This window comes from Eucyclogobius newberryi, unplaced genomic scaffold (genome assembly GCF_026437365.1).
Source record: "Eucyclogobius newberryi isolate DKJ021-1_F unplaced genomic scaffold, fEucNew1.0.hap1 SCAF_1, whole genome shotgun sequence".
Classification (NCBI taxonomy): domain Eukaryota; kingdom Metazoa; phylum Chordata; class Actinopteri; order Gobiiformes; family Gobiidae; genus Eucyclogobius; species Eucyclogobius newberryi.
Window position 1 is genome coordinate 21,460,253 of NW_027315723.1, and position 26,293 is coordinate 21,486,545.

The 26,293-nt window shown below is 40.8% G+C and overlaps 1 protein-coding gene across 1 annotated transcript in view; it reads right to left on the reverse strand.

Moving 5' to 3' along the window:
- The window catches only part of opn8b (opsin 8, group member b), a 51,227-nt gene that overhangs the window by 17,977 nt on the left and 6,957 nt on the right, over nt 1–26,293 (reverse strand). Inside the window, exon 2 of the mRNA XM_072449288.1 lies at nt 5,648–5,941. Coding sequence (XP_072305389.1) covers nt 5,648–5,941 — 294 coding nt within the window. The remainder of the gene's footprint in view (nt 1–5,647; nt 5,942–26,293) is intronic.

The following is a 26,293-nucleotide window of genomic DNA, read 5'->3' on the forward strand; positions in this document are numbered from 1 at the left end:
CGTATAGTAAAGAAAGTACAGGAGCAGTGTTCTTTAATGGCCAGAGAAAACCATTAGTACTTGACAGAGCTTTCGTTCCAATTTGTGATTCACACTTGCATCACCTTTTTACACGGCCTCTTCAACGGTCAGTTTGAAATGCGACCGTGTATTGATCATTTGTCCTCCCCACTCCATTATAAGCAGAATAATTGAAAAAAAAAAAGAAAATGAAAAAAACCCTCAATGTGCCACTTATGTACAAGGAGATAATACATAAGATATTGAAAATTGTTCTTTTAAAGATATGCAAAATAGCAGAAGTAATATTTTTTTACGTTTTGTGTTGAGTTTTATAGTCCTTTCACTTTTAGAGCAATATTGTAGCCTTTTTTTTCTGAACCCCAGAGTGTGTGTAAAAGCAACACTCAATTCAGAAAACAATTTTGTATATTATCCAATACACCAAGGAAGACATTTATTTTGTAGGATTTACTGAAATGAGCTCTGTTACGTTATTATAAATGTAATTACTTCTTCCTTTTATGGTTTGGAAATCGGTAAACGCAGCTTTGAACACATTTTGGATGGATTTTTCTAATATCATCTTATACTGTTATGATAATCCCAAAACTATTGACATATTCATCTTTTGCTGTTTCGCCCATCTTTAGCAACTTTAGAAACATTATAGTTGAGTAATTGATTTCATCCCACATAATTGCCCCATTTGAAGTTAGAAACTAAGAAAAACTTTCCCATAAAAAACACTCCACAAAATAACAGAGGATTTTTGAGGTCAAACTCTTTTGTGGTCCCAAAGGCTTCGGGCTTGTACTGGTGCAGTTTGGGGCCCTCACTGGAGGCGCTAAAATATATTCAGAGAGTAAACATTTGTCTGTTTGTGTTTTTTCCCGTAGAGCTGTCAGGGACTTTAAAGTTTAACATGCTCACTGAAGCTAGTAAGAGATGCTGTTTTGCTCTTAGATGCTCGAGTTACTACAGGCATTTTTTTGTCAATTTCTAGTTTTTGAGTCCAATGTTTTATAATTTTATTTTTAGATTGTTTTGATATTTCACTGAACCAGCTATTATCCATTGGTTTATATGGGACAATGTTTCAAAGACTCCCACTGGGAACAAAAACATCTCCACCTATAACATAGCACATCTTTTTTCACTCCTCCAGTTTTGGGGTCTTATTGTCTTACTATGTTGGGCCAATGGTTCCAAGTACAGAGCAAACAGGAGGCGGCACAGTGCCAATAAAAAAACTTTATTTTCAATATTCTACATTTTTATGAAGTGGCAGAAGCCAGAAAACGCAAGTTAGACCAATGTTTGGCACCTATTGGTTATTTTTCCATTTACGAGGTTTTAAGTTGGTTAAACTGTTGCATATGGAGTTTTTCATAGATAGAGTGCGCTCACTCTTACTGTTTTTGGTCATAAATTGAGCCCAATTTGATCCTGATGTGGACTTGGTTTTGTCCTGCTCTAGTCCTTGTTTAGTTTAGATTTTGTCCAAGTTTAATTTAGGGTCTAGATCGAGTCTTGTCCCAGTTTTGATGTGATAAAAGTGTGAACACACCCTTAAAAGGACAAGCTGTACAAAAGCATCAATGACACCTGAATTCACTTAGGCTATCGCAGGGGTCACACCACAGGTCGGCGCCGTGAATGGTTTGTGTAAAGTTGGCATTTTTTGCATTCCATGGCTCTTGCTCTTGAGCCAAAGTAAATTGACTCAGTTCTCTGCTAATTTCTGTCAGTATCAAGATCAGTATTCAAGATCATATATCACAAAATATTTTCTGTTCTGAGAAAAGGTTTTGATGGAGAAAAACATCTAAAATTGCTCAGGGTTGACTAAATGCCAGCAGATTTATCACAAAGAAAAGAAGACTACTTGTTTTCAACACATTAGAATACCTCTTGGTTTGAATTGAATTGTTCGTATCAAAAATCATATATGAAATTTGAGTAATTCTAAATAACTAAACCTTTTTGCAATGCAGAACAGGCCTGACTGGCAGCTGAATGTGGATTCTAGTTGAATATATTATGTCCCATTTTTCCAACTAAATGTTTACTGTTAGATTAACATACATGATTTGCATTGGACCAACACGGAAAAAGGTAACATTTTCTATTAAAATATAATTGTTTTGTGTATAAACATGCAAAATGATAGTATTGAACTTTACTCTAAAAGTATGTGATAATATTATCATCATGAAGGTTTTGAGACATCCAGGTCCTTTAACCTTAAGTATAATTATATGCCTGGATGTGTCAACACTTTCATAATTAAACTGATCCGAAATATGGCAGGGATTAGCTCGTGACTGAGAAAATATAAGAACACAGCAAGAAATATAGCAAACTGTGGTTTAACTTTAGTTGCTACAACAACGGGCAAACACCTGGCAGTTTACAGCTGAAAATGTGCTTGAAAGGCACAACGCCGTGAGCATTGTGAAGCATGCGGAGAAAGCCTTATTGAATGTTGAATATCAAATGCCTACAAGCTAAAAACGGGGGCTAGAAACACATCTGCCTGACACACTCAATACTTATGATACATTCGTGGAGCAGGTGCAGTTATCAAAGCACCTCAAAACTAAACAAAGACAAACAGAAAAACTCACCAAATGGCAGAATATCAAGGGAGCTTTTGGGGATATGGGACCACATCGGGCCAGTTACAGAGCAATATGGACAATAAATGGGTAAAAAATTGAAAATGCCATAAATTGAAGGACGACGAACGGCATGTGCTTTCAAAGGGGCTAAAATTTGTGGTTACAACCAACAGGATATCTGTGGCCGAGCTCATAACTGCCACCAAGAGCGCAATAAAACAGGCCAATCTGAGAGGGACGGAGGCAAAGGAGCTGCGTTTACTACTGTAAACCCTCTAAGTCGAACATCTCAAAGGAAGAGCAAGCAGCGCTGAGAAAGGTTTGACTATCTTGCACTTCTTTTGAACTCTCCAAATGCTAAAGTGCTTAAGTTATTAAGTGACACGGACTGATGAACTGCTGAAATGTGATCCAACATCCAGCTGCACCACAGAGGTAGTACCTTTATTGAAACAACTAGAAACATCTGGCAGTTATATTTGAAGCTGTATCCTACATCTTCTACACTTTTCATGGGCTGTCGAAGGCTCAGATAGAGGACGCTCCCCTCCGTTTGATCATCTGCACCGTTGGCTCCATCACTTATAACTTCACAAAACAGCCTGTCTCCTTATTGGCCACATTGAAATTTAACACACAACACAGTGAAGAACGTAAAGAACATCTGACTAGAAGATGTTGCATCATTACTCACTAGCATTCGGTTGTAGCAGCAGTGAGACGAGGCTTTGAGAGGCACACAAGGCTACTGGAACAGACGAGGTGGACAGTAGATCAGATTTTCTACTTATTACAAACTACTTATTACCCTAAGAAAACCCACATGGACCAGTACCTTCTCTTCAAACACTATTCACTTATCCACAAACTAGGGGAAGTTAACACTCCGAGTGGACTCCATCACAACCTCAGAGGTGGACAGAGTGGCAGAGGACCATCATGTGCTTCGTAGGTGTTGTTGTGGACATTGGACATCTGCCAGGCCATCCAATAAAAGTCAGCGCCAATAACATCCAAAACTATGAACAAACGCGAGTTCACAGTTCACTTTCCCTTGTGTAGCTAACCTGTCAGAACAGCTGAAGCGCCTGTTCTCCAAGCATGGCATTAGTGCAGCTTTGAAGCCTGTTAACACCTTGCGCTCCGGGCTGGTTCACCCCAAGGACAAGGGTAGGAAAGCAGAGGTAGTATATGCTATCAAAGGGTTGTAACGGGATGTACACTGGGGAAACAGCTCAGCCATTTGTAAAGCGCCTCTGCCAACATCGCCGGGAATCGTCTTCTGGTCTGGACTCTGCTGTGTGTCTGCACGTGGAGGCAACAGGCCACGCCCTTGACGACAGGGATTCATTCGCTTTAAAGAGGTGTAAAGGAGGCCGTGTATGAAAGATCTTTGCTGCTGGAAGTGGAGGACTGGCTCTTTCTCTACCTGGGCCAGAGCCATTTGGAGAATGCCCCGGGTCTTTCTTTGTCCTGTCACTGGAATGTCACCACCCATGTCTAGATCTAGGTGGAGAGAAAGTGTAAAACAGAACAGAATTGAAGTCTAAATAATAAAGTAGATGGAGGTAAATGCACCTTTGCAGCCTTTAAAGGTCCCATATCATGCAAAATACCATGCGGGGCCTACTCACTGCAACGCGTCATAACCACCTATGTCTTTTATTCTCTTTACTCTTGCATTTTGTGTTTTATTATCTTTTAACTTGGGGTGCACAGTGGCAAAGGCGGTTAGCGCTCTTGCCTCCCAAGAAGGAGATCATGGGTTCAATTCCCAGACCAGACCAACATCACATGATCTCTCTGGGTGGAGTCTGCATGTTCTCCCCGTGTTACTGTGGGTTCTCTCCGGGTTCTCTGGCTCCTCCCACCGTCCAAAGACATGTAGGTCTTTGGGTTAAATTGGTGACTCTAAATTGGCCCTAGTGAATGACTGTGAGAGTGAACTGTCTGTAATGTCTATGTCTCTGTGTTGGCCCTGCGACGAGTTGGCCACTGTCCAGGATGTACCCCGCCTAAGGCCCAAAGTCACTGGGATAGGCTCCAGTCACCCGCGACCTGAAATGGAACAAGCGCTAGAAAATGGATGGATATCTTTTAACTTGTGACCTTGAGAGTCTTGATCGGCATCTTTCAATAAAATACATTATCATTATTTTTTATGATACTTCAGATTTTCCCTGCATACAGCTCTTTTTAGCGTAAGAATAGTTTTGAAACGATAAAAAAACAGTCTTACAGTTGAATAGTTGTTCTTATCAAGCTGGCCAAGCCTCTCGAAGCATTCAACTGTCATGATTCATTGGTTCCCACAGGAGGAGATGGTGAGCGTGCCTCTTTTAGCAGCCGCTCTGGAGTAAACTGATGAAAGCTGCCAATCCGTGCCGTGTGCCTCTCTGACCTCCCTCATTCATACACTCAGACCACATCCACACAAAGGCTCAGCGCTGAAGCGTCTCAGCCAAGGACACAATAAGAGACAGTCACCATGAAAGAGTCACTGAGTTCTGATTTGTCCTGCACACAAGAAGCCTCGAATCGTGCCAACTCAACTAAAGGAGTTTTTATTGCTAACTTGGTCTGGTTTTGATAGTTTTATGTCTTATTGTGAAACATTCCAGGCAAAACAAAGACGGAAACAAACCCTCTTCCACTCGTGAGGTGGGAAGAGCCATAATAACTACTAAAGTGAAAGTATAAATACTCAAGTAAGAGTAAACAGGTATTTGGAGAAACTAATATTTGAGCAATGAAGAACAGTTTGGATGTAAAATGTATTTAATTTAATGTAATTGGACAAGTACCAAACATGAAATGTTTGAAAGGCACAGATTCTGGTATTTCTAAAGAGAAGACACAAAAACATATCTGTTGGTTACAGTGTTAGAGTTTAAAGCATTTATGTTGTTCCGATAAAATGTTTTGTCACTATAGAATTACTGCTATGAAAAGAACAATCTCTTTAACATAATCCGTTAATTCAATTGCCTCTTCACCTTGCAAACGTTAAAAACAGGACTTACTGGGAGAATGCATGTTGATGGACACAATGAAGCGCACCACCGCCATGATGACCAGGTTCATGATGCTGGCCACGCCGAAGAAGAACCCGGCCAGAGCGTAGTAGACGCAGGTGGCATTCCCCCCGAGCCAGCGGTGGCTCCAGGCCGAGGCCATGGCCAGCGGGTACATGGTGATGGCCGCACCCAAGTCCGTCACCGCTAAGTTCACGCTCAGCAACTCCGGCGGCTTCATTTTGGACGACCGTTTGAACGCCATGATGAGGACGAGCAGGTTCCCCGTGATGGAGAGAACGGCTGAGAGACACAATGAGAAAGAGAATGATGTATATGTGCAAAGCCAAAGATAAATTCTGTGCAGTTTGAGTAACTACAGTGTTATGGTAAGTTTATTAAGACTTTTAAGTTGTGTCTGACTTTGAATGCATGAACAGGGCCGTTCCTAGCTTTGTGGGGGGCCCTGAGCATGAGGAATACTGGGGACCCTTGTATAGTTGAGAAATTATTTTGATTAAAGTGCCTATTCAAGGCAACAAATAGGAATGTGTTCTTAATGTTTAACCTGGTAAAATAAAGTTAGAATAAAAATTTAACTAATTTCCCAAGCATCTACGATACACAATACAGTTTGAAATACATTTCTAAATTTATAAAACAACAATAATTATGGTTTTCTTTCTCTCGCTTTCTTTCCCCCCCCTGGTATAGCATAAAATACATACTTTGAAGACGTATAATTACAGTGGGTGGCGGTAAATGCATCTATTCAGTTGGCTGTCAACCGCCATTAAAAGCAATAATTAAAAATGTTTTCTTGTATAACAACATTTTAGTCTTCACTAATCATTATTTCTTTCAATTATTGTGAAAAAAACATCACAATTCTATTACCATTCATGATTGTTGGCACCACGACCAAACAATAGTGCAATCCTTCATTTCTTTTCATTCACAACTTTAGTGGATGAACCATTTATTCCATTTAATCTGATTTACCTTGATTTAACCAGATCAAAAAGCCATTGTTATTGAAACTCTTTTTCCTGGCTGCTGTTGTGGATAAATATAATCTGGCCCTTTGCCTTTTAACTTTAAATCCTATTTTCAATTGAATTTAGTTCTAACACAGTCAACAGCCTGACACAACTCCTCTTGGCCTGGAAATTTACATGTCCGGACCTCCTGGAGTGACTAGGAAGTCTCACGTTCTGTTTCACACTAGGACAAAGCCAGCAAGATTTGTGAATTGAATTAATGCAAATGTTATGTACTGTCTCCTTCCTGAAACCACTGTTTCTTTGATGTCCCATTTGCTCCTTGATTCCTTTGTACCTGTGAGACCAGTGACCGGGAACTTCTGTGTGTGTGTGGTCATGTGACCATCTGTGATTTAAGGCAGGGGACAGACGTGGGACGGGGATGGGGAGACACACATTTTGGGGAGCAGGCAAGAGACAGACGCGTGGACTCGGCCTTCTATGAGAATGGCACAGCATGTGTTCTGGGACTGTCCTGTTGCACGGAATTATTGGACAGAAATGAACAAGGCACTGCTGTTTCTGACACCACCATCACACTACATTTTCAGAACTACGTATTTGGGCCTCAAAACCGCTGAAATTATAGATAGATACCTTTGGAATATACTGTGAAATCACCAAAAAATGGATGACACAAGTTGGGTCAAGTTTAATTAGCATAAGTGAAATGCACTGCCCCGAGAGGATAGGGAATACAAAAGATGGCTTATTGCAACGTAAGAGGTTTCCATAGATAGAGCTTTTATAACCGTGACGTAGCGACTGTCACGAGTAGTTAGCTTATCACTTTTGAAGCCTGACTGGCAAAGCTTGTCTATGCGTCATTGAAATCAGAATAGAATAACGTGTTCTTCTCTGGGACATGATTCTAAAAGGGTTCAGAGCATAAAGTAACAAATTAATTAGTGATCGCTGTATGGTTAAGCTCAACAAGAACAACAATATAAGCTTTGGTTCTTCTGAGTCCTGAGTCTTTGCGTCCAAGTCGAGTTGACACCTCTTTATATATTTTTTTATATCGTCTATTAAAATGTCACTCCAGTTTTTTCTTGGTCTTTTTTCCTGCAGACAGACAACATTTTATTTATTCTTCACATACACTTTCTGCGGTTTATGTTCACACATCATGTGGCCTATATCCCTGGAAAACAGCATGGCCTCTCTTCAAGGAGACGGTCTTCAATGGGACCAGGGTCTAAAGAAAGCACGCAACACGTGTTGAAGCTGACAAGGTTTATACGGTGAGGAAAATAACTGCTGTATTTCAACACCCTGCAATTTTGCAAGTTCTCCCACTTAGAAATTATGGAGGGGTCTGAAATGTTCATCGTGGGAGCATTTCCACTGTGACAAACAGAATAAAAATAAAAAAGCTGGAAATCCCATTGTATGATTTTGAAATAATTTATTTGTATTATTATTATTATTATTAGTATTATTATTATGTTATTGCGGCAAACAACTATTTGAACATCTGTCAATCTGAAAGAATTGGGGCTCTCAAAGACATGTTAGTCTGTCTTTAAAAAGTTCACCTCTTCTACACTTATTAATGTAAATGAGTAGCCCCCTGTTTAAGCTTCTTAGCTGCGTAAAGACCTGTCCAGCTTACAATCACACTCCATCTACTACCACGGAGCAAAGAGCTCTCTGAAGACACCAGACACTAAACTGTAGACCTCCACAAGGCTGGAAAGGGCTACGGGAGAGTGGGAAGCAGCTTGGTGAGAAAAAAGATCAACTGTTGGAGCGATTGTTAGAAAATGGAAGAGGCTAAAGATGGACTGGGGCTCCATGCAAGATCTCACCTCGTGGGGTCTCAATGATGATAAGAAAGGTCAGCCCATAACTTCAGGAGGAGCTGGTCAAAGACGTGAAGAGAGTGGGTTTATGGGTGAAACTAAGGTTTTTAAGATCAGCAGAGCTGCTACACCTACACCATACCCAGAAGTCTGATAACTACTTCATTTTCAAACACGGAACAGAAATATAGAACAGATTTGAAGCATCAAATGACACAGAAAAGGTGATGGTGTTTTGATTGTTGACTGTGATAAGGCAGTATTCATACCAAATACACAAAATGCACAATTGTTTAGTAAGATAATTATATTATTCACAAGTTTTACTGTCCCCCAATATTAAGACTTCTCAACCACACCACAAACCAGCACATTTAGACAATAGACAATTAAGACAACACAATAGACAATGTCCTGGTCCCATGTGCCTATATACGGGTTTCAGCTTTCTGTTATACACAACAATATCAGGCATTTTTCCCATTCAAAAGATAAACTCTTTTGTTTTATGACAATGGTCTAATTTTGTAATCATTCTGAAACACATGGATACAAACAATGTGCTGTGACATCATAGGTGGTGTTGGTTTAATTAACAAACACACGATTACACGAGTAGAGAAAAAATAATGCAAATGTATTTAGGAAAAGTATTCACTGCTTATACTGTGGTTTTGAATGCGTGATTGATCATTTATATGCAGAGAGAGATGAAGATGCCGCTCAGTAACTCCCACACACCTTGAACACACCACAGCCCCAGCATGTTTCCAGTTTAACATCTTATTCAAATTTAATTGAGTGATTTAACTGCAGTTCTCTTGAGAAATCAGATGTGAATCAGAGGAGGAAAGGGAGAAAAGATAATGACCACAGTGGGAAGATTAACCAAAACCTTTACTCAAGTAAGAGACTGATAAAATGTACTATAGCAGAGTCAAAGAATGGAGGAGTCAAGTTAAGAATAGTACACGCCCTGTTATAGTCTGACTACACTGTGCATGGAAACATCGTGAATGCTCTTTGTGTTGAGGCATCAGAATGAAAGCATTTAAGGTTAAGAACTTCCCACGTTAATTTGGCCCAAAAGCTAATTATAACACTTAGATTGCTCGCAGGACGCCTAGAGATTTTTGGGTGCCGTGAATAAGGACTCTGTTTATAACAAACAAACCACCTTTATATTTTGAGTGTTATCACTGTGCGGTTAGATCATATGTTCTGTATAAATGTTTTTCTTTCAAACCACTTTATTCAAGTGTAAATTAAAGGGATAAAGGTTGTAATCGTGCTAAAGGTCGTATATGTTTAGAAAGCACATCATATTGTTCATTGGCTTATTACTGTTCTGTTTAGGTCATCGGTTGAGTGCAGGGATTCCTATGTTCCTTTTCAGCGTTTGGTTTCACTCTAGCATTTGGTTTTACTTTATTTACGGCCTATTTCGTTTTTTTATTGTGCACATACAATCAGAATCAGAAAAGGTTTATTGCCATTGTCAATGAACAGAATTCACAAACATAGAAACTTGCTTTGATGATATGGTGCGACATAAAACAACGAACAATGATAAAACAACCTATATAAAGTCAGAAAGAAAAAGAAAACAATTTAACTCTGCTTTAGGATAAAAATAGGCTTACTATGTACACAAAATTTACAGTTAAATTTACAGATGTAGTGCAGAAAGTGAACAGTGCAGTGAGTGATTAAATTATAGTTAAAGTGACAGTGTTTAAGAAGTGTCCAACGGCAGAGGGAAAGAAACTGTTCTGCCTCCTGCCTGAGGGGAGTGGTCTCCTGCCTAAGGGGAGAGGCCTCCTGTCTGAGGGGAGTGTCCTCCTGCCTGAGGGGAGTGGCCTCCTGCCTGAGGGGAGTGGCCTCCTGCCTGAGGGGAGTGGCTCAAATAGTCTGTGTCCAGTGTGAGAAGGGTCAGCTGTGATCTGACCTGTTCGTCCCAGAGCCCTGGAGACGTACAGGTCCTGCAGAGATGGAAGTCTGCAGCCGATGACCTTCTCAGCAGAGCGCACAATGTGCTGTAGTCTCAGTTTGTCCCTGGCTGTGGTTCCAGCGTGATGGAGGAGGTGATGGAGCAGGTGAGGATGGACTCAATGATGGTCGTGTAGAACTGCACCATCATCTCCGCTGTCAGCTTGGCTTTCCTCAGCTGCCGCAGGAAGTACATCCTCTGCTGGGCCTTCCCGGTGAGAGCTGATGGTGGGCTCCCACTTGAGGTCCTGGGTGACGGTGGTGCAGAGGAAGTGGAGGGAGTCCACGGTGGTGCTGGGGGAGTCATGGTGAGGGGGGGCTGGGAGGGGGGGGGGCGGGGGGGGGGGGGGGGGGGGCTGGTGGGCTGTGACTTTCCTGAAGTCCACGATCATCACCACTGTTTTCTGGGCGTTGAACTCCAGGTTGTTACCGCTGCACCAGGACACCAGCCGCTCCACCTCCCTCCTGTAGACAGACTCATCTCCGTCCGAGAAGAGCCCGATGAGGGTGGTGTCGTCCGCAAACTTTATCAGTTTTACGGAGTCGTGGCTGGAGGTGCAGCGGTTTGTGTACAGAGAGAAGAGCAGAGGAGAAAGTACACAGCCCTGTGGAGATCCTGTGCTGATAGTCCGAGTGTCTGAGACATTCTCCCCCATCCGCACGCACTGCCTTCGATCCGGCAGGAAGTCAGTGCTCCACCTGCAGGTGGAGTCAGGCACATTAAGCTGGGAGAGCTTGTCCTGGAGCAGAGCCGGGAGGACGGTGTTGAATGCAGAGCTGAAGTCCACAAACAGGATCCTGGCATAGGTTCCCAGGGAGTCCAGATGCTGCAGGGTGAAGTGTAGTGCCAGGTTGATGGCATCGGCCACAGACCTGTCAGCTCTGTAGGTGTAGGTGGGGCAAGACCAGGCGTTCAAATGACTTCATGACATAGAAGCACTTTGCGCTGTGGAGGATGGAGAATAAGTCTGTGCTTTTCTCTGACTGTATTGAAAAGTGTGATCTATTTGCTTATTCCGCTGTTGTGACGCTTTGACAAATCAGATTCAAATATTCCTCATGGTTTTACGCCTTTTTCCGACTGCTTTCGGTGAGAGATTGTCCAGATTAATACATGTGCTGAACTCAAATCAGATTGTTATACATATCACTCTGGTGTTAGTCAGGTTATACAAAGTATGCAACTGATAAAAATTTTACTGTTAGATGCAGACAGTGCATAAAGTTACTTAATCAGCTTTAGAATAAATAGTTTAAAAGCTTATACAAAATATTACTGTACACCTCTTCTGGAATGAATGGCCCTCCATCACCAAACTCAACTCTAGTTTTAGTACATTTCCAAACAATACCAAAAACAATGAAATGGCCCATAATGAGACACAAAGACACAAAAGAAATCTGTTTTCAAATGTTAATAATAGCGGTTGTAAGTAATGGTGTAAAAAACACAATAAAATATGAAACTCCATGACAGTTCCATGTATCACGGCAACATCTTCTCGACTAATCTGTCGTCACAGCTTGGAATGGTCCAATAAACCCTGTGCCTTGGCAGAAAACCAATATTTGCCTATACCAATAATACAGTTTCATTCACAGCAAGAGCCGCAAATCTTAAGTTGAAGTAAAGATCCTTCTTAACTTAGTCACTTTAGTAACAACAACAACAACAACAACAACGGGATGTATTCAGCCCGGGGCATCAAATTCTGAATCATTTGTTTCAAGGTTGTGTAAACATACAGACATTTTATTTTTTCTTCTCGAGTTTGTTCAAAAAAACGGACAGTGACAAAGACATATCGGCCCGTTAATTTTGTCCATGTCAAATTAAGTTTGAAAGATAGGGGAAGGCAGCGGGTATGCTTCTGTTGTACGTTTTAATTGTATTCTTTCTGTAATTACTGGGTCAAACTGCATGAAAAGAATGTCTTTCTTCCTCAGCATACATTGTACTTCTTTCACTATATAATTTAAAGAAAAAAGTAGAATAATGAGTTAAGAGGACTTGTATTAGCAGAAGAAATAAAATACGTAAAAAAATAAATAATTGAAGCAGCGTAAAGTGTTGTCAGGAGCAACCGGAGGTTTGACGTCCTGAGGAAGTGGAAGCCTCAGTGAAGCCATGACATCCACTGTAATGACATAAACACACAGCCCAATAAGCTCTGACCGTGGCTCCAATGGACTGTGTGAACAACGGCTCAGTGTGAATACGCTCTGTCATACGGTTTTAAAAGACGTCTTATGGAGTGACATGACAAAGCCTTTGAACACACACGCACACAAAAGACTCTGCAGGGTGGCCAGCTATTCAAACAGCAACAAGTGACTAAGCCTTTGAAAAAAAGCCCAAGTGTAACAATAAGAAATCTTTATCTATTAACAACTTCTATTTCCGACCAGAAAAAAGTGAAGACACCTAAAATCACACATTTTATGATGTGAAAGTGCTGCTCCAAAAACAACGCTACCCATGACAAAATTTGCAAGCGACTTTCCAAAAAAAGAAGTCCAAAGTTGCTATAAAGAGGACTTGGCAACTCTAATACCAGGCCCACAGATGCACAGAATCCTCCAGCTTCTTCTAAGCGCTGAAAAATCCAACCTGAATTGAAAAAATACTAAACACATAAACATGTATACAAGTGAGTGACGGGCAAGGGTGGACTGGCATATGGGGATATCCTGGTGGTGAATGAGCCGGTGACTAAAGACCTGTGGCGGATGGGATTTCCCACGGGTCAAATGCTACAGGCTCAGGAGGATTTGCGTGGCCTTGAGCGGGAGCCTGTCCCGGAGAGCAGCGCCCCCCGCAGAGCCGAGCGGCTGCTGCAGAGTGGTGATAAGGGGCAGTGCGTGCGGTGTATGCGTGTGTGTGGGAGCGCGGGACCACTCGCTGTAACAGAGGACAGAGCAGGTGGAGACGAGAGGAGGAGAGCTCTGCGTCAGGTGGATGTATAATCACAGGACACTTTGACCATGTGAGAAGAACAACGCTGGTGAAACTTTATGAATGAGGCGTGGCCGCGATGCGAGAGGCGTGGCCCCGATGCGAGAGGCGTGACCGCGATGCGAGAGGCGTGACCGCGATGCAAGAGGCGTGACCGCGATGCGAGAGGCGTGACCGCGATGCGAGAGGCGTGACCGCGATGCAAGAGGCGTGACCGCGATGCGAGAGGCGTGACCGCGATGCGAGAGGCGTGACCGCGATGCGAGAGGCGTGACCGCGATGCGAGAGGCGTGGCCACAGCGCAGTCTGTGAGTGAGCTTTTTGGTGTCCAACATTTCTCCCTCTGAACAGTTCCAGTGGGATTAGTTCAGTATATTTATTTATAAAAAGTCCTCTGCGGGTCTCAAGCTCAGAGCCGTCTGAACATGGGCCATGTCTCATTGCTGTAATATGATCTGCAACGGTCCGGCCCTCAAATACTAGACCTATTTGAAGCTGTACTCTGCATTAGTGCATGTTAAAGTTGGTTTTCAGGGACTTTCACCTGATTTTCTCATAAAACTTTTGTCAAAGTTTAGTCTATAACAGACGGCGAGAAGCAAGGATCGTTCTCAAGGTCTTTATTTGATGAAAACAGTAGCGTGTTGTTCGTCTTGCAGCTGAGATTCAACTGAATATACACTCTTCCAGTGGCGAGTCTGGTCCAATATGCAGTGTTTTGGCGTAAATTAAACGTAGGCCCTTCAGTTGCCATAATATCTTTTGTATTTTACGTGTAATTGACCTACATATCACAAAGCCCTACTACTCATTACCAGCCCTTGTGAATCATTCAGCCGCAGATCGTAACATCGGCACTCTTCTAATGAAAACCTGCGCTTTGCTTTGCTTTTACAGGATTCCCGGTGCTGTATTAGTGCCAAAGACCTCCCGCTGTGACAGTATCTTCTCTCCATCTTCCCCTAAAGGATGCTCTTCATAAATGTTTCGTGCTTGCCCGCTGTGCACTTTAAGATTAAAAGCCATGCATTAAATCCACCCTTAACATCGTTAGCAATGCTTTTCGGTCCCACTAGGTGAGCACTTTCCCATATACTCCGCAATGGTGTGTTTGGGAAATAGAGACATTTCTTGTGGGAGTTGGATTTTTGTTGTTTTTTTAGATTCTTTTGGCCCGTCGGCTTCATTGGAGCGGAGAACGAGCATCAAATTGTTGAATGGAACTCATGATGCTGTACTTTTGAGGCAATAAAAAGTCCTTTAACTCGATAAATGAAAGATAGATGAGTTTTTATCATACTGCGGAACCTTCCAGCCAAATGCAATGCACAACTTTATCAAATGTAAGAGTAAAAACAGGAGTGAAGGAAGGACAGAAGCCCAAATGGCGGGACAAGTGGTCCAATCGCCAAAGCACTTTCCCGTCAGGATTTTTGAAAACGTTTGTTTCCGTTCACCTCACACAGTGGACAGGGCAGAGAAGGACTCTTTTCTCCTGTGAGGTTGCTCTCGCTTCCTCCCAATGTCCTGTCCTCTCTTTGTAAACAAGACACAGACACTGCACTGGGGCCTCAGGAAAGTTACTGAAGAAAAAAGGTAATGAAAAGACAGTGAACACCGCCAAGATTGGTGTCTGTAATGGATTGAAGGGACTGAAAGATGTTCTGAGTGGACTTTGCATGTTCTGAGTGTGTCTGGGAGTACTTTACTTAGAGCCGTTCAGGTTTAAGTGTACGATGACAAGGTGTCCCTCAACCTGCCTGTTGACTACATTAATATATATTGAACACAATAAGTTCAAACTGGACATAGTTTGAACAACAAACAAACAAACAAACAAACAAACAAGAACACGAGCAGAAAGTCACATTCAAACAAAGCCTGGCATAATAAATTTCAATATATTTTACACCCCTAAATATAAAAACATATTTAGGGGTGTAAAATATATTGAATTTTAGATAATATCATGAGCACAAAACATGAAAAGTGCTACAAAAAGAGCTGATAATAATAATTAATCATAATAAAAAAGTATGATGTAACCTTTGAAATAATGGTATTAAGTCATATTTCTTCACTTATGTCAATCATTTTACAGAGATTTCACATTGGCCTGATAATTAACCTCAACAAATAAGTTTAAAGACAGTTATGCATTTTTGTCAGTACTACCCATCTCTATGTATAGTTGTTCCATTTGCCTAAGTAACCTTTCCCCCTCTGTTTAAGTCATTATTATATATTTTTTGCGTTTATCTTTTATTGCCAAAAACATGCTTGATGAACCTGCATTCACACTGTGGGTGCGTTCGCCTCTCCACAGATCTGACCTGTAGCTTGCCCTATAGTATTTGTCCATGGAGATATCAGTTTAATGCCATCTTCAGAATCACATTCAGAAAAGGTTTATTGCCATCGCCAACGAACAAAATTCACAAACACAGGAACACGCTTTGGTGATTCGGTGCAACATAAAACCATGAGCAATAATGTAAAAAATCAAAAAGGGCACGCATTAAAGAAAAACAATTGAAATTTGCTATAGGAAAAAAATAAAAATAGGTTTATTTGTACACAAAAATTTACAGTTAGATTTACAGAACAGAACATTTCAGGTAAATCGAAAACATCACCACAAAACATTATGTAACGGACCCTCAAGTAAGAAGAATGCTAATTATATTCAATATATTCAATTATATTCAAATTAGCATTTTTCCTCACGATTGCAATAGCTTTTAACACCAAAATACACATGGTCAGTTAATCAAATCCAGCGCAGTCCTTTGTTGAACCGTACAGTAAATGCGATTAGCTTATTTCATTAGCGGTTAAAATATGCAGATTTTAAACGCGCAACAGTCTGCCAACAAAGCCACGTTCAAGCCTTTTGTTCATGTTCTTTCTCAGTCTGGAGAGGACCAAAGAGTTTAAGATTACTTCATTATAGGACAAAATACCAGCCGAGCAATCACTTTTCTCAATACAATTTCCCTCAAACACTTAAAGATATGCAGATGGATTCTAACATGACTCATCCGTTCATTTCTGACTGAAGAAATAGTAAAGTGGGTCTATATTAGAACCTCATTTTTATACATGATTAAAAATTTATTTGCCTGCGTCTTTCAATAACCGGTCGTTGTGTGCAAATGTGTCTTATTTGTGCTCTGCCTAAAGGTAAAGTGCTTTATTTCTAAATACACACGAGTTGCACCAATGAAATTTCCCCATGTGGGACAATAAAGGAATATCTTATATCTTATGCAATGAAATTACGTAGATCAGATGTATCGCTTTTTCAGACACTTACCACAGTTCTGTCTGTGCGTCATGTAGCTGAAGGTGTTAGCGTTAGCATACGTACACCTATTCACCATGTTCTCTCATCTGTTATTATTTTAAATTGCATTTCAAGATGAAATGTCTGTTCTTAGTCCTGGACTTTGTTATGTTAACGTAACATATTAACAGTTATTCAGATAACTATAGCATAAAGAACATGCTAACAAGTTTACCAAAGCATCAGTTTTACCCCAAATCACTAAATCCATTGAATTCTTCTTCCTCTGTGTCACTTCTAAACAACTCCACAAACTCCGGAGGTAGAGGAAGTCGCTTAGAGCCTAGAGCGCCCTCTTGTGGTTGTCAGTGTGAAAATAACATATACGGTAATATCACATATAAGTCGTTCTGAAGTATAAGTCGCACCCCGGCCCAAACTATGAAAGAGGTGCGACTTATTACGGCACCTCATATATTTAAGTTGAACTGGAATTGTGTGTGTTGATGACATTGAAGGATTTCTCTTTCTTCTCTTTAAAAACGTGCACTCGACCGATTTAAAACAAACTCCTATTTTCCACAATCTCACAAACCAGAGAAATCATTATGAAAAGCTGTCAGTATTAATGCACATGCACTCTATGTCGTGAATCCCTTTGAAACTCGATTGGTGAGATGGTGAGATTTGAAAAAGCATGAGAGTAAAAAGGGCATTAATAACTCTGGTAACTCCGGCTTCTTTGGCTTTGATTTGACTGTGGCGTTTGCAAGTACCATTGATCCACTCATCTATAGCTGTCAAAGGAAAAGGCAAATTGTTTCTGGGGCGGTGATAGAAGCCACAGGACTTTCATTATTTCAATACTGGACATTTTATCACTACACCACCGTATTAAGCATCAGGAAGGGAACTGTCAAGCTTTATTACAGCCTTTTCCAAATTGTTTTTGTGTGCGAGTGAATTGAAACTACCAATTCTTACTTTAGAGCAGGCATGTCCAAACTAGGGCCCGGGGGCCAAATGCGGCCCTCAAACCAATTTTCGTTGGCCCTCCAGCTTCCTGCTATGTTGGCCCAAACAACAAAAAGTAGTACTTTTTACTGTGAAATTGGGAAAATTCAGACATATTGATGTTATACCAACCTAATTTTAATGTTCTAGGTCTAATTAAAAGTGTGGAGGCTCATCGCAATTCTGTCAAATGCAAAATTTCGAATGATTCACTTTGTCATTCAACAAATTCGACATTGTCAAGTTGTTTCGGGCCCTCTGCCCCGTTTAAGTTTCAAAATGCGGCCCTTGGTGAAAAAAGTTTGGACACCCCTGATTTAGAGAGAAAAGCAAGTGTACAATGTTGTTCTTGCGGTGTGTTCATATAAATAGTCTACTGCATTGTATCTGTCCTATGTGTACATTCATTTGGTAATAACGTTGGACATGGCCTTGGGGAGTTCTGGTAAATAAAAGATTGTTGTCAGAAGCACGCTGTGGACCCAATTTATTTATGTTCAATATAAGAAGACGATATTTCCATAAACTGGGACCACTGAAACAACACTTTCAAAATTGAAAATGTTCTGCTAAACCGTACCGGAAGACCTTTTCCCATTTCCCCTCCACCTTTTGATCCCTTTTTGGCTCAGTCTGGGCCCCTTGTTGTTGTAATTTTTGTGTTCGTGTGCTGGGCTCGACCAGAGAGTTTTGTAACGAGAGCAGATTAGCAAGAATACATTGTATGAGGTTATTACAATGACATCTGAAAAGTGAAGAATAGCATCCTTCAATGTTAATGGCATAATGACCCCATCAAACGGTCAAAGATACTAACAAAGATGAGAAAACAAAATAAATAAATGTTATGTATCTACAAGAAATCCATTTAAACTACTTAAAACATAAAAAAAAAAAAATAGATCTGGGTATTATAAACTTTACTATTCCTCGTACAGGGGCAAACATAAGAGGGGTGTGGCTGTATCGGCCTCAACCAGAAGAGCTTTGAACAGAGTTTTGAACACAAAGATAAATATGGCAGATTTGTACTTGTCAAAGGAACTATAAATGGAAATAAGTTTACTTAAAGGTCCCATAACATGCAAAATCAACTTTTCAGAGCTTTTAACCTTCTTACATTGCTATTTGTGCTTCATATATGTACCCAGAGTGTTTTTTTGATTGATTCCCGCAGTGTTTAGCTATATGTATATTTTGTATAGTGTATATTATATTACATCTCCTTTCCTCGAATCTCCAAACTGACGGGCGGTGGAGGCAAGACCGCGTCATAACCCCAGGCACGTGTCATCATCCCCCCTCCCCCTCCCCCCTCTCCACCCCCCTCCCCCTCCCGCCTCCCGCTATATATATATATATATATATCTGTTCTGCGCACGCTGTAGAATAAACACCAGATTTATTTAGTCTCAAAGTAATGTTGATCTGAAGTTCTAACGTTTCTCACTCACTCGCGCGGAGCGGCGCATCGCGGAGCAGACAGCTGTGGGGGACACACTACGTCACGGGTGGGCGGAGCACACACGCTCTCTGAGACTACGTCACGGGTGGGCGGGGCACACACGCTCTCTGAGACTACGTCACGGGTGGGCGGGGCACACACGCTCTCTGAGACTACGTCACGGGTTGGGCGGGGGAACCAGATCGCTCTTCGCAAGGGTGGGGGCGAATATCAAACCAAGCCGTCTGCATTTCCGGGTTGGTGAGGGGGTCCAAGGTCTGGGTGATATTTCTTAACTATTATGTTAAGGTTGTTGCACAACACTTATTATTATCAATTATACACTTAAGATAGACTACGAAATGTGAAAAAAAGCATGTTATGGCACCTTTAAGTAGATGTACATGCTCCTCCAGGAAGTGACCTCAATGTCTATACCGAGGTTGTGTATCTGATTGCAAACCACTCTGAGGGAACCCTTGTCTGTGGCGGCGACTGGAACTTACATGTTCATGGGATGTTTCAAGCACACAAAGTACTGGTTAAACTATAAATAATACATTTAGCAAATGAATACATAATATAGGGCTGTATACACATTTTTTCAATCCACATAAGAAATATACAAGACTATTTTTTACATTTTCAATAATGATAGGTCAAAAACGTTGAACATTTGAGGGATCATTGCCTCGCGGTGTGTGAGTGAGTAGATGCATTTACGTGGCTGATAAAGATGTGCTCATAGAATATTCAGATAACCCAATAATCAGATCAGATTTTGGTGCGTGTCAAAAACAGCTGAAGTCAGTCAATGTATTTTTAGAGACATTATTGTGTTTGGGAGACAAAGCAGAGGCGGCTCAGTAGTTGCCTCACAGGGCAGGAAATGTCTTCAGGCGTGTCAAATTAAGTCACTCAATAGGGCACCTCTTAATCCAGAGTAGAGACTGTAAGGTGAATGCTTTGTGACCCTTTCAGCTTCTGGTCCACTGGCGATGATCACTTTGAAGTGGTTTTGCCAATCTGAGCAAAAACCACCTCGCCTGATCAATGCGTCGCCAGGAATGACCTTCCGGAGATGGCAAAGGTGTGTTTACAACCGTGTTACGAACATTAGTACCACATAGTTAGCCCTCGTTTTGACTCTATACGCTTAATACACTCTTTTTATTTTTTAAGATAAATGTTTACCGTATCTTCCGGACTATAAGTCGCACCTTTTTTCATTGTTTTTGCCGGGGTGCAACATATTTATACTTATATACTTATACTTAACGACTTATATGTGATATTATTTGTTATTTTCACACTTGCAACCACATTTCATACTCCAGTGCAACTTTTTCTTCTCTTTTATGCATTTTTTGGATGGTGCGACTTATACTCCGGTGCGACTTATAGTCCGGAAAATACGGTAATCGACTTCCAGAACCACAGCAGGCTTTGAGGTGGTTTGAACTGTTGCGCTTCGTGTGTTTCTGTATTATTTAGGCTCAAAAAGAGAAAGGATTTAAGCTGTTATTTTAATATTCTACAAAAAAACTTATGTAACTATTAATCCACAAACTGTATCTGAATCTCTCAAACGTTACATAACATAATAATCTACAAAATGTATAGTGAATGTCAATCATTGTATCGATGCCTGTCTGTAATGACCTTTTGGACCGACAAAGAAGGTCCAATTATAAACCACTCGATTGAACCCTTGCTGACGTTTTTTCCATAACGGCTGCAGAAAGAGCAACGAGCGACCTTTGCCTTCCAGTCATTATATATAAACATAAATGTGATGATTTCTAACATTAGGTTGCAGCCTTTGAATGTCATTTGATGAGCTCACAATAATGCTCCACAGATGATAAAAAAAACAACAACATTAGCCTGTTGTTTGGTCTTATTATCTATCTTGATGTTTTGTGCTCCACAGTCAAGCCCGTGTGACTATAATATTGTGATCATGAAAACCATAATGAAAACATGATTTTGTCTTGGTTGATTTGTTCTGACAGAGAATACATGTGGATCAGCCCAATAATCTACATAGGACTTATAAACCATAAGCTTAGTGCGGCTGCAATGGATACTCAAGTAGTCGTGACAAGTCAACTTAAAAAAACATATTGATAAGCGTAATTGTTATGTGGACTATGTGGACGGACTCTAAAACACATACAAAAAGATCTTTAATAACAAAGACAGCAACAACATTAAATCAGAATGTCAAATGAAAACAAACTATTTCTGAAATTAATGTTATCAATAATATACTTTATTTGTAAATGTTTCGATCTTGAAGCCTTCAGGTGTTGTTTTATTATTTCAACCTTTGTTTGTTGGATAATGTATTTTATAAAGTCTCCATGTGCAGTAATAATAATAATTTGATTTGTCGACTAACTATTAAAATAATTGTAGCAATATTAGTCTGTAGTTTTATTCATTTTGAACACTACAGAGCTTTGTTGTCATTTGAACTTGATGAAATTCCGACTTCCACAATCAGTTAATTGCAAGGCTGCAATTCTATAATTATCTCTGCAAAGAACAACTTTTCCTCTTCACAGGCTTTATAATATGTGGAACCTATACGTTTGGACTTATGTTTATTTATTTACTTATTGTATTTATTGTATTTGTTGAATTAATTGTATAAATTGTATTTTATTGATTTATTGATTTAATTTATTTTATGTATTTTATTCATATTCATTCTATTCATTCTATTAATTATTATCTATCTTTATCAATATTTTGTGGACAACATTTGCACACAAAAGTGAAAAATAAAACTGTACATGCAAAAGTCAGTCTCAAACACCACCTATTCTACTCAGCTAAACTTTAAAAGTTTAAAAAGTTTGTTTGCAGCAGTCAAAATGACTGCTCTGGAAGTTAAAGGGTGGAACTTCTCAAATCGAAATTACATTTTAAAATGTTTTCAAAATCATAACATGTTAAAATTAAATACACACATATACAGTACAAGTCAGGGAACACCAAAAATCTACCAAAACAGAGTAAAAAGACAAAATGACTGCGCTGGGAGTTCTAGTGTTCACTTTAAACCGCTGGATGAAGTTAATAGTCTCACGTCACAGATCAATTCATGACACACATTACGCGCTTTATGTTATTAAAATACTGCCTGTATTTCTAACTAACGTCTAATCATTATAAACTTGAACAGAGCTTTAGCCACAACAAAGACTTGGGTTAGGGTCTCTAAAAGATAGTTTTTATGTCTCTTGTTGAAACTTGGCGCTGCACATGCTCAGTGAGGCACAAACTGCAAACATCCAAGACTGGCACACAGGTTTCTTCAGCTGGTTTGATCAGATCCATCAGAGCTCATGTGGAGGCTCCGCCTCACACCACATGCACTCTTTCTATAGCATTAATACAGGACATTGGGGCATTCCACGTCCAATCGGGCCCCATTTATTTACTTCATTCTCCGCTGTGTTTACGTGTTTACGTGTCAACAATGGCGCCTTTCCCCCCAAGAGCACGTCCCATTTGGATCACTCAAAATGATTTCGCTTTCAACTCTCTGATAAGCCCGTAATGCCAGCTGCAGCTAGAGCCGTATTCCATTTGCTCGCGACCTCTTATCGAGACATGAAAAACGTCTCGCGCTGTTAGTGTCAGATGGAGAAGAAAGAAGAATGTAGTTCACCCGTTTGAAGGTCGAAATGCACAAAAAAGCTACACAGTACGCCTCTTTGTATCACGCAGTACGTTTTATTTCAAGGCCGACTATCCACGTCAATGCACCGGTTTCTCCGCAAATTATAGGCTAATAAGTGGTGAGTGGAAATGGACAGTTCTGGCTGTGAAAGCAACACGGCATCAAGACTCTAAATCAATGATAGTGGCAAGAAGTGCATTTTTCAAGTGCCATTTGACAGAAAAACTTCGTTATGCACCTTTTGACAGACCTGGACCAGGCTCCGGGTCCACTCCAGGTTCAAGGTCTGCTACCGTCGTCCAAACACGTTTGTTAAAAGTATTCTCGATTAATAACAACTACCGTATTTTTTCATAGTTTTTGCCAGGGTGCGACATATCTATACTTATATACTTATACTTAACGACTTATATGTGATATTATTTGTTTATTTTCACACTTGCACCGCATTTCTTTTTTTCATTCCGTTTTTTCTTCTTCTCTATTATGCATTTTTTGGCTGGTGCGACTTATATTCTGGTGCGACTTATAGTCCGGAAAATACGGTAAAATGTACCTGAATCATACTTTTGAAGCGGTAATTCCAAAAATATGAAACAACTTCCTGGTTTATCGTCAGCATGTCGGCTCAACACATAACTCGCCGTCAATGGAAATACAGTAGTTTATCACAAGATCAAGTCAGCGTTTGGTGTTTGCATTTGCTTCTTGCAGTTTCATTTACCGAACGCCCCAGTTGGACGCTTATAACCACGTGTTAAAGGTGCCACCTGCTTGTCTCCATGGAGATATCGATGCTTTACCGCAGAATGACGACAAACTCACCCAACTTGCATTTATTTCTGTCCTGGTGTTTTTTTTGTACGGCTGAAAAATACCAATTATTCTGACTTGTTTGACCACGCAGAGCTACAGTAACACCTCCACGGCAACAGAGCAATCACATCTCCATGGAGACTGGAAGGTAGTCGACCCGCAACTGGAAAATGTACGCATTGAACCTTTAAACCATGTATTACAGTTTTTCTTGATTGCTTTTACCTACTTAGGTAAACTAGAACCCACTTGGTCTTCATGACTTCTTTCTCTGCACAGCAGAAGTCGTCTCTTGAAAATGTGTTTATACATTTTCATTGGGTTCACACATTTCTCAGTTAACACAGACGTCATTCAAAACCCCCAAACTCTAGTGGTTTTCCCGTGCTAGGTGGTATAGATTCTTTGCATAAGTCTGAATCACTGATTCAACTGTGACACTCCTTTGCACAATTCTTCAATCAAGCAATCGCTCACTCTCCACCTATAGGTGCCCAGGAAATAGGTGCTGAAGAATGTCAGGGCTGGATAGGCCATGCAAGGAGATTTTTCCCTCGATGCCAGAGAAAATATGGAATGTGATGTGGATGAACCTGTGGCATTTCGTCCTGAACGAATAGACAATGACTCATTTGAACACAGTATATTCCCATATTTTTCCTATTTTTCTCTGTATTTCAGATTTAAGCCAAAGTTTTGAGAATAATGGAATGGAATTGTTTCTGATTTTGAGTATTTCTGTGTAAAGTATAACTATGTAAAGCGAGGAAATGCCACTGGCATGTCAACAGGACATGTAAGGCTGCATTGGCTCATATTGATGGCCATATGTTTTATTTTGTTGTCCAGTGTGAAATGATTGATTAAAGATGCATTGGAATTGGCAACATGTTGCAGTGTTTGAATGGCAAGATTTGCTTTTGCTGCATGTTTTAAGTGTTTGGAGAGAGTAACAGCCTTTTGCAAGCAAATGTGTCGTTTTGTCCAGCGTGCTTTTGTTCAGACACGAGTGTGAACTGTGTTGAGAATGTGATGTCAGAGGATGTGATGTCAGAGGATGTGATGTCAGAGAATGTGATGTCAGATGATGTCAGAGGATGTGATGTCAGAGGATGTGATGTCAGAGGATGTGATGTCAGAGAATGTGATGTCAGATGATGTCAGAGGATGTGATGTCAGAGGATGTGATGTCAGAGGATGTGATGTCAGAGGATGTGATGTCAGAGGATGTGATGTCAGAGAATGTGATGTCAGATGATGTCAGAGGATGTGATGTCAGAGGATGTGATGTCAGAGGATGTGATGTCAGAGGATGTGATGTGATGTCAGAGGATGTGATGTCAGAGGATGTGATGTCAGAGGATGTGATGTCAGAGGATGTGATGTCAGATAATGTGATGTCATAGGATGTGATGTCAGAGAATGTGATGTCAGAGGATGTGATGTCAGAGGATGTGATGTCAGAGGATGTGATGTGATGTCAGAGGATGTGATGTCAGAGAATGTGATGTCAGAGGATGTGATGTGATGTCAGAGGATGTGATGTGATGTCAGAGAATGTGATGTCAGAGGATGTGATGTCAGAGGATGTGATGTGATGTCAGAGGATGTGATGTCAGAAGATGTGATGTCAGATGATGTCAGAGGATGTGATGTGATGTCAGAGGATGTGATGTCAGAGAATGTGATGTCAGAGGATGTGATGTCAGAGAATGTGATGTCAGATGATGTCAGAGGATGTGATGTCAGAGGATGTGATGTCAGAGGATGTGATGTCAGAGGATGTGATGTCAGAGGATGTGATGTCAGAGAATGTGATGTCAGATGATGTCATAGGATGTGATGTCAGAGAATGTGATGTCAGAGGATGTGATGTGATGTCAGAGGATGTGATGTCAGAGGATGTGATGTCAGAGGATGTGATGTCAGAGGATGTGATGTCAGATAATGTGATGTCAGAGGATGTGATGTCAGAGGATGTGATGTCAGAGGATGTGATGTCAGAGGATGTGATGTGATGTCAGAGGATGTGATGTCAGAGAATGTGATGTCAGAGGATGTGATGTGATGTCAGAGGATGTGATGTGATGTCAGAGGATGTGATGTGATGTCAGAGAATGTGATGTCAGAGAATGTGATGTCAGAGGATGTGATGTGATGTCAGAGGATGTGATGTCAGAAGATGTGATGTCAGATGATGTCAGAGGATGTGATGTGATGTCAGAGGATGTGATGTCAGAGAATGTGATGTCAGAGGATGTGATGTCAGAGAATGTGATGTCAGATGATGTCAGAGGATGTGATGTCAGAGGATGTGATGTCAGATGATGTGATGTCAGAGGATGTGATGTCAGAGGATGTGATGTCAGATGATGTCAGAGGATGTGATGTCAGAGGATGTGATGTCAGAGGATGTGATGTCAGAGGATGTGATGTCAGAGGATGTGATGTGATGTCAGAGGATGTGATGTCAGAGGATGTGATGTCAGAGGATGTGATGTCAGAGGATGTGATGTCAGAGGATGTGATGTGATGTCAGAGGATGTGATGTCAGAGGATGTGATGTCAGAGGATGTGATCTCAGAGGATGTGATGTCAGAGGATGTGA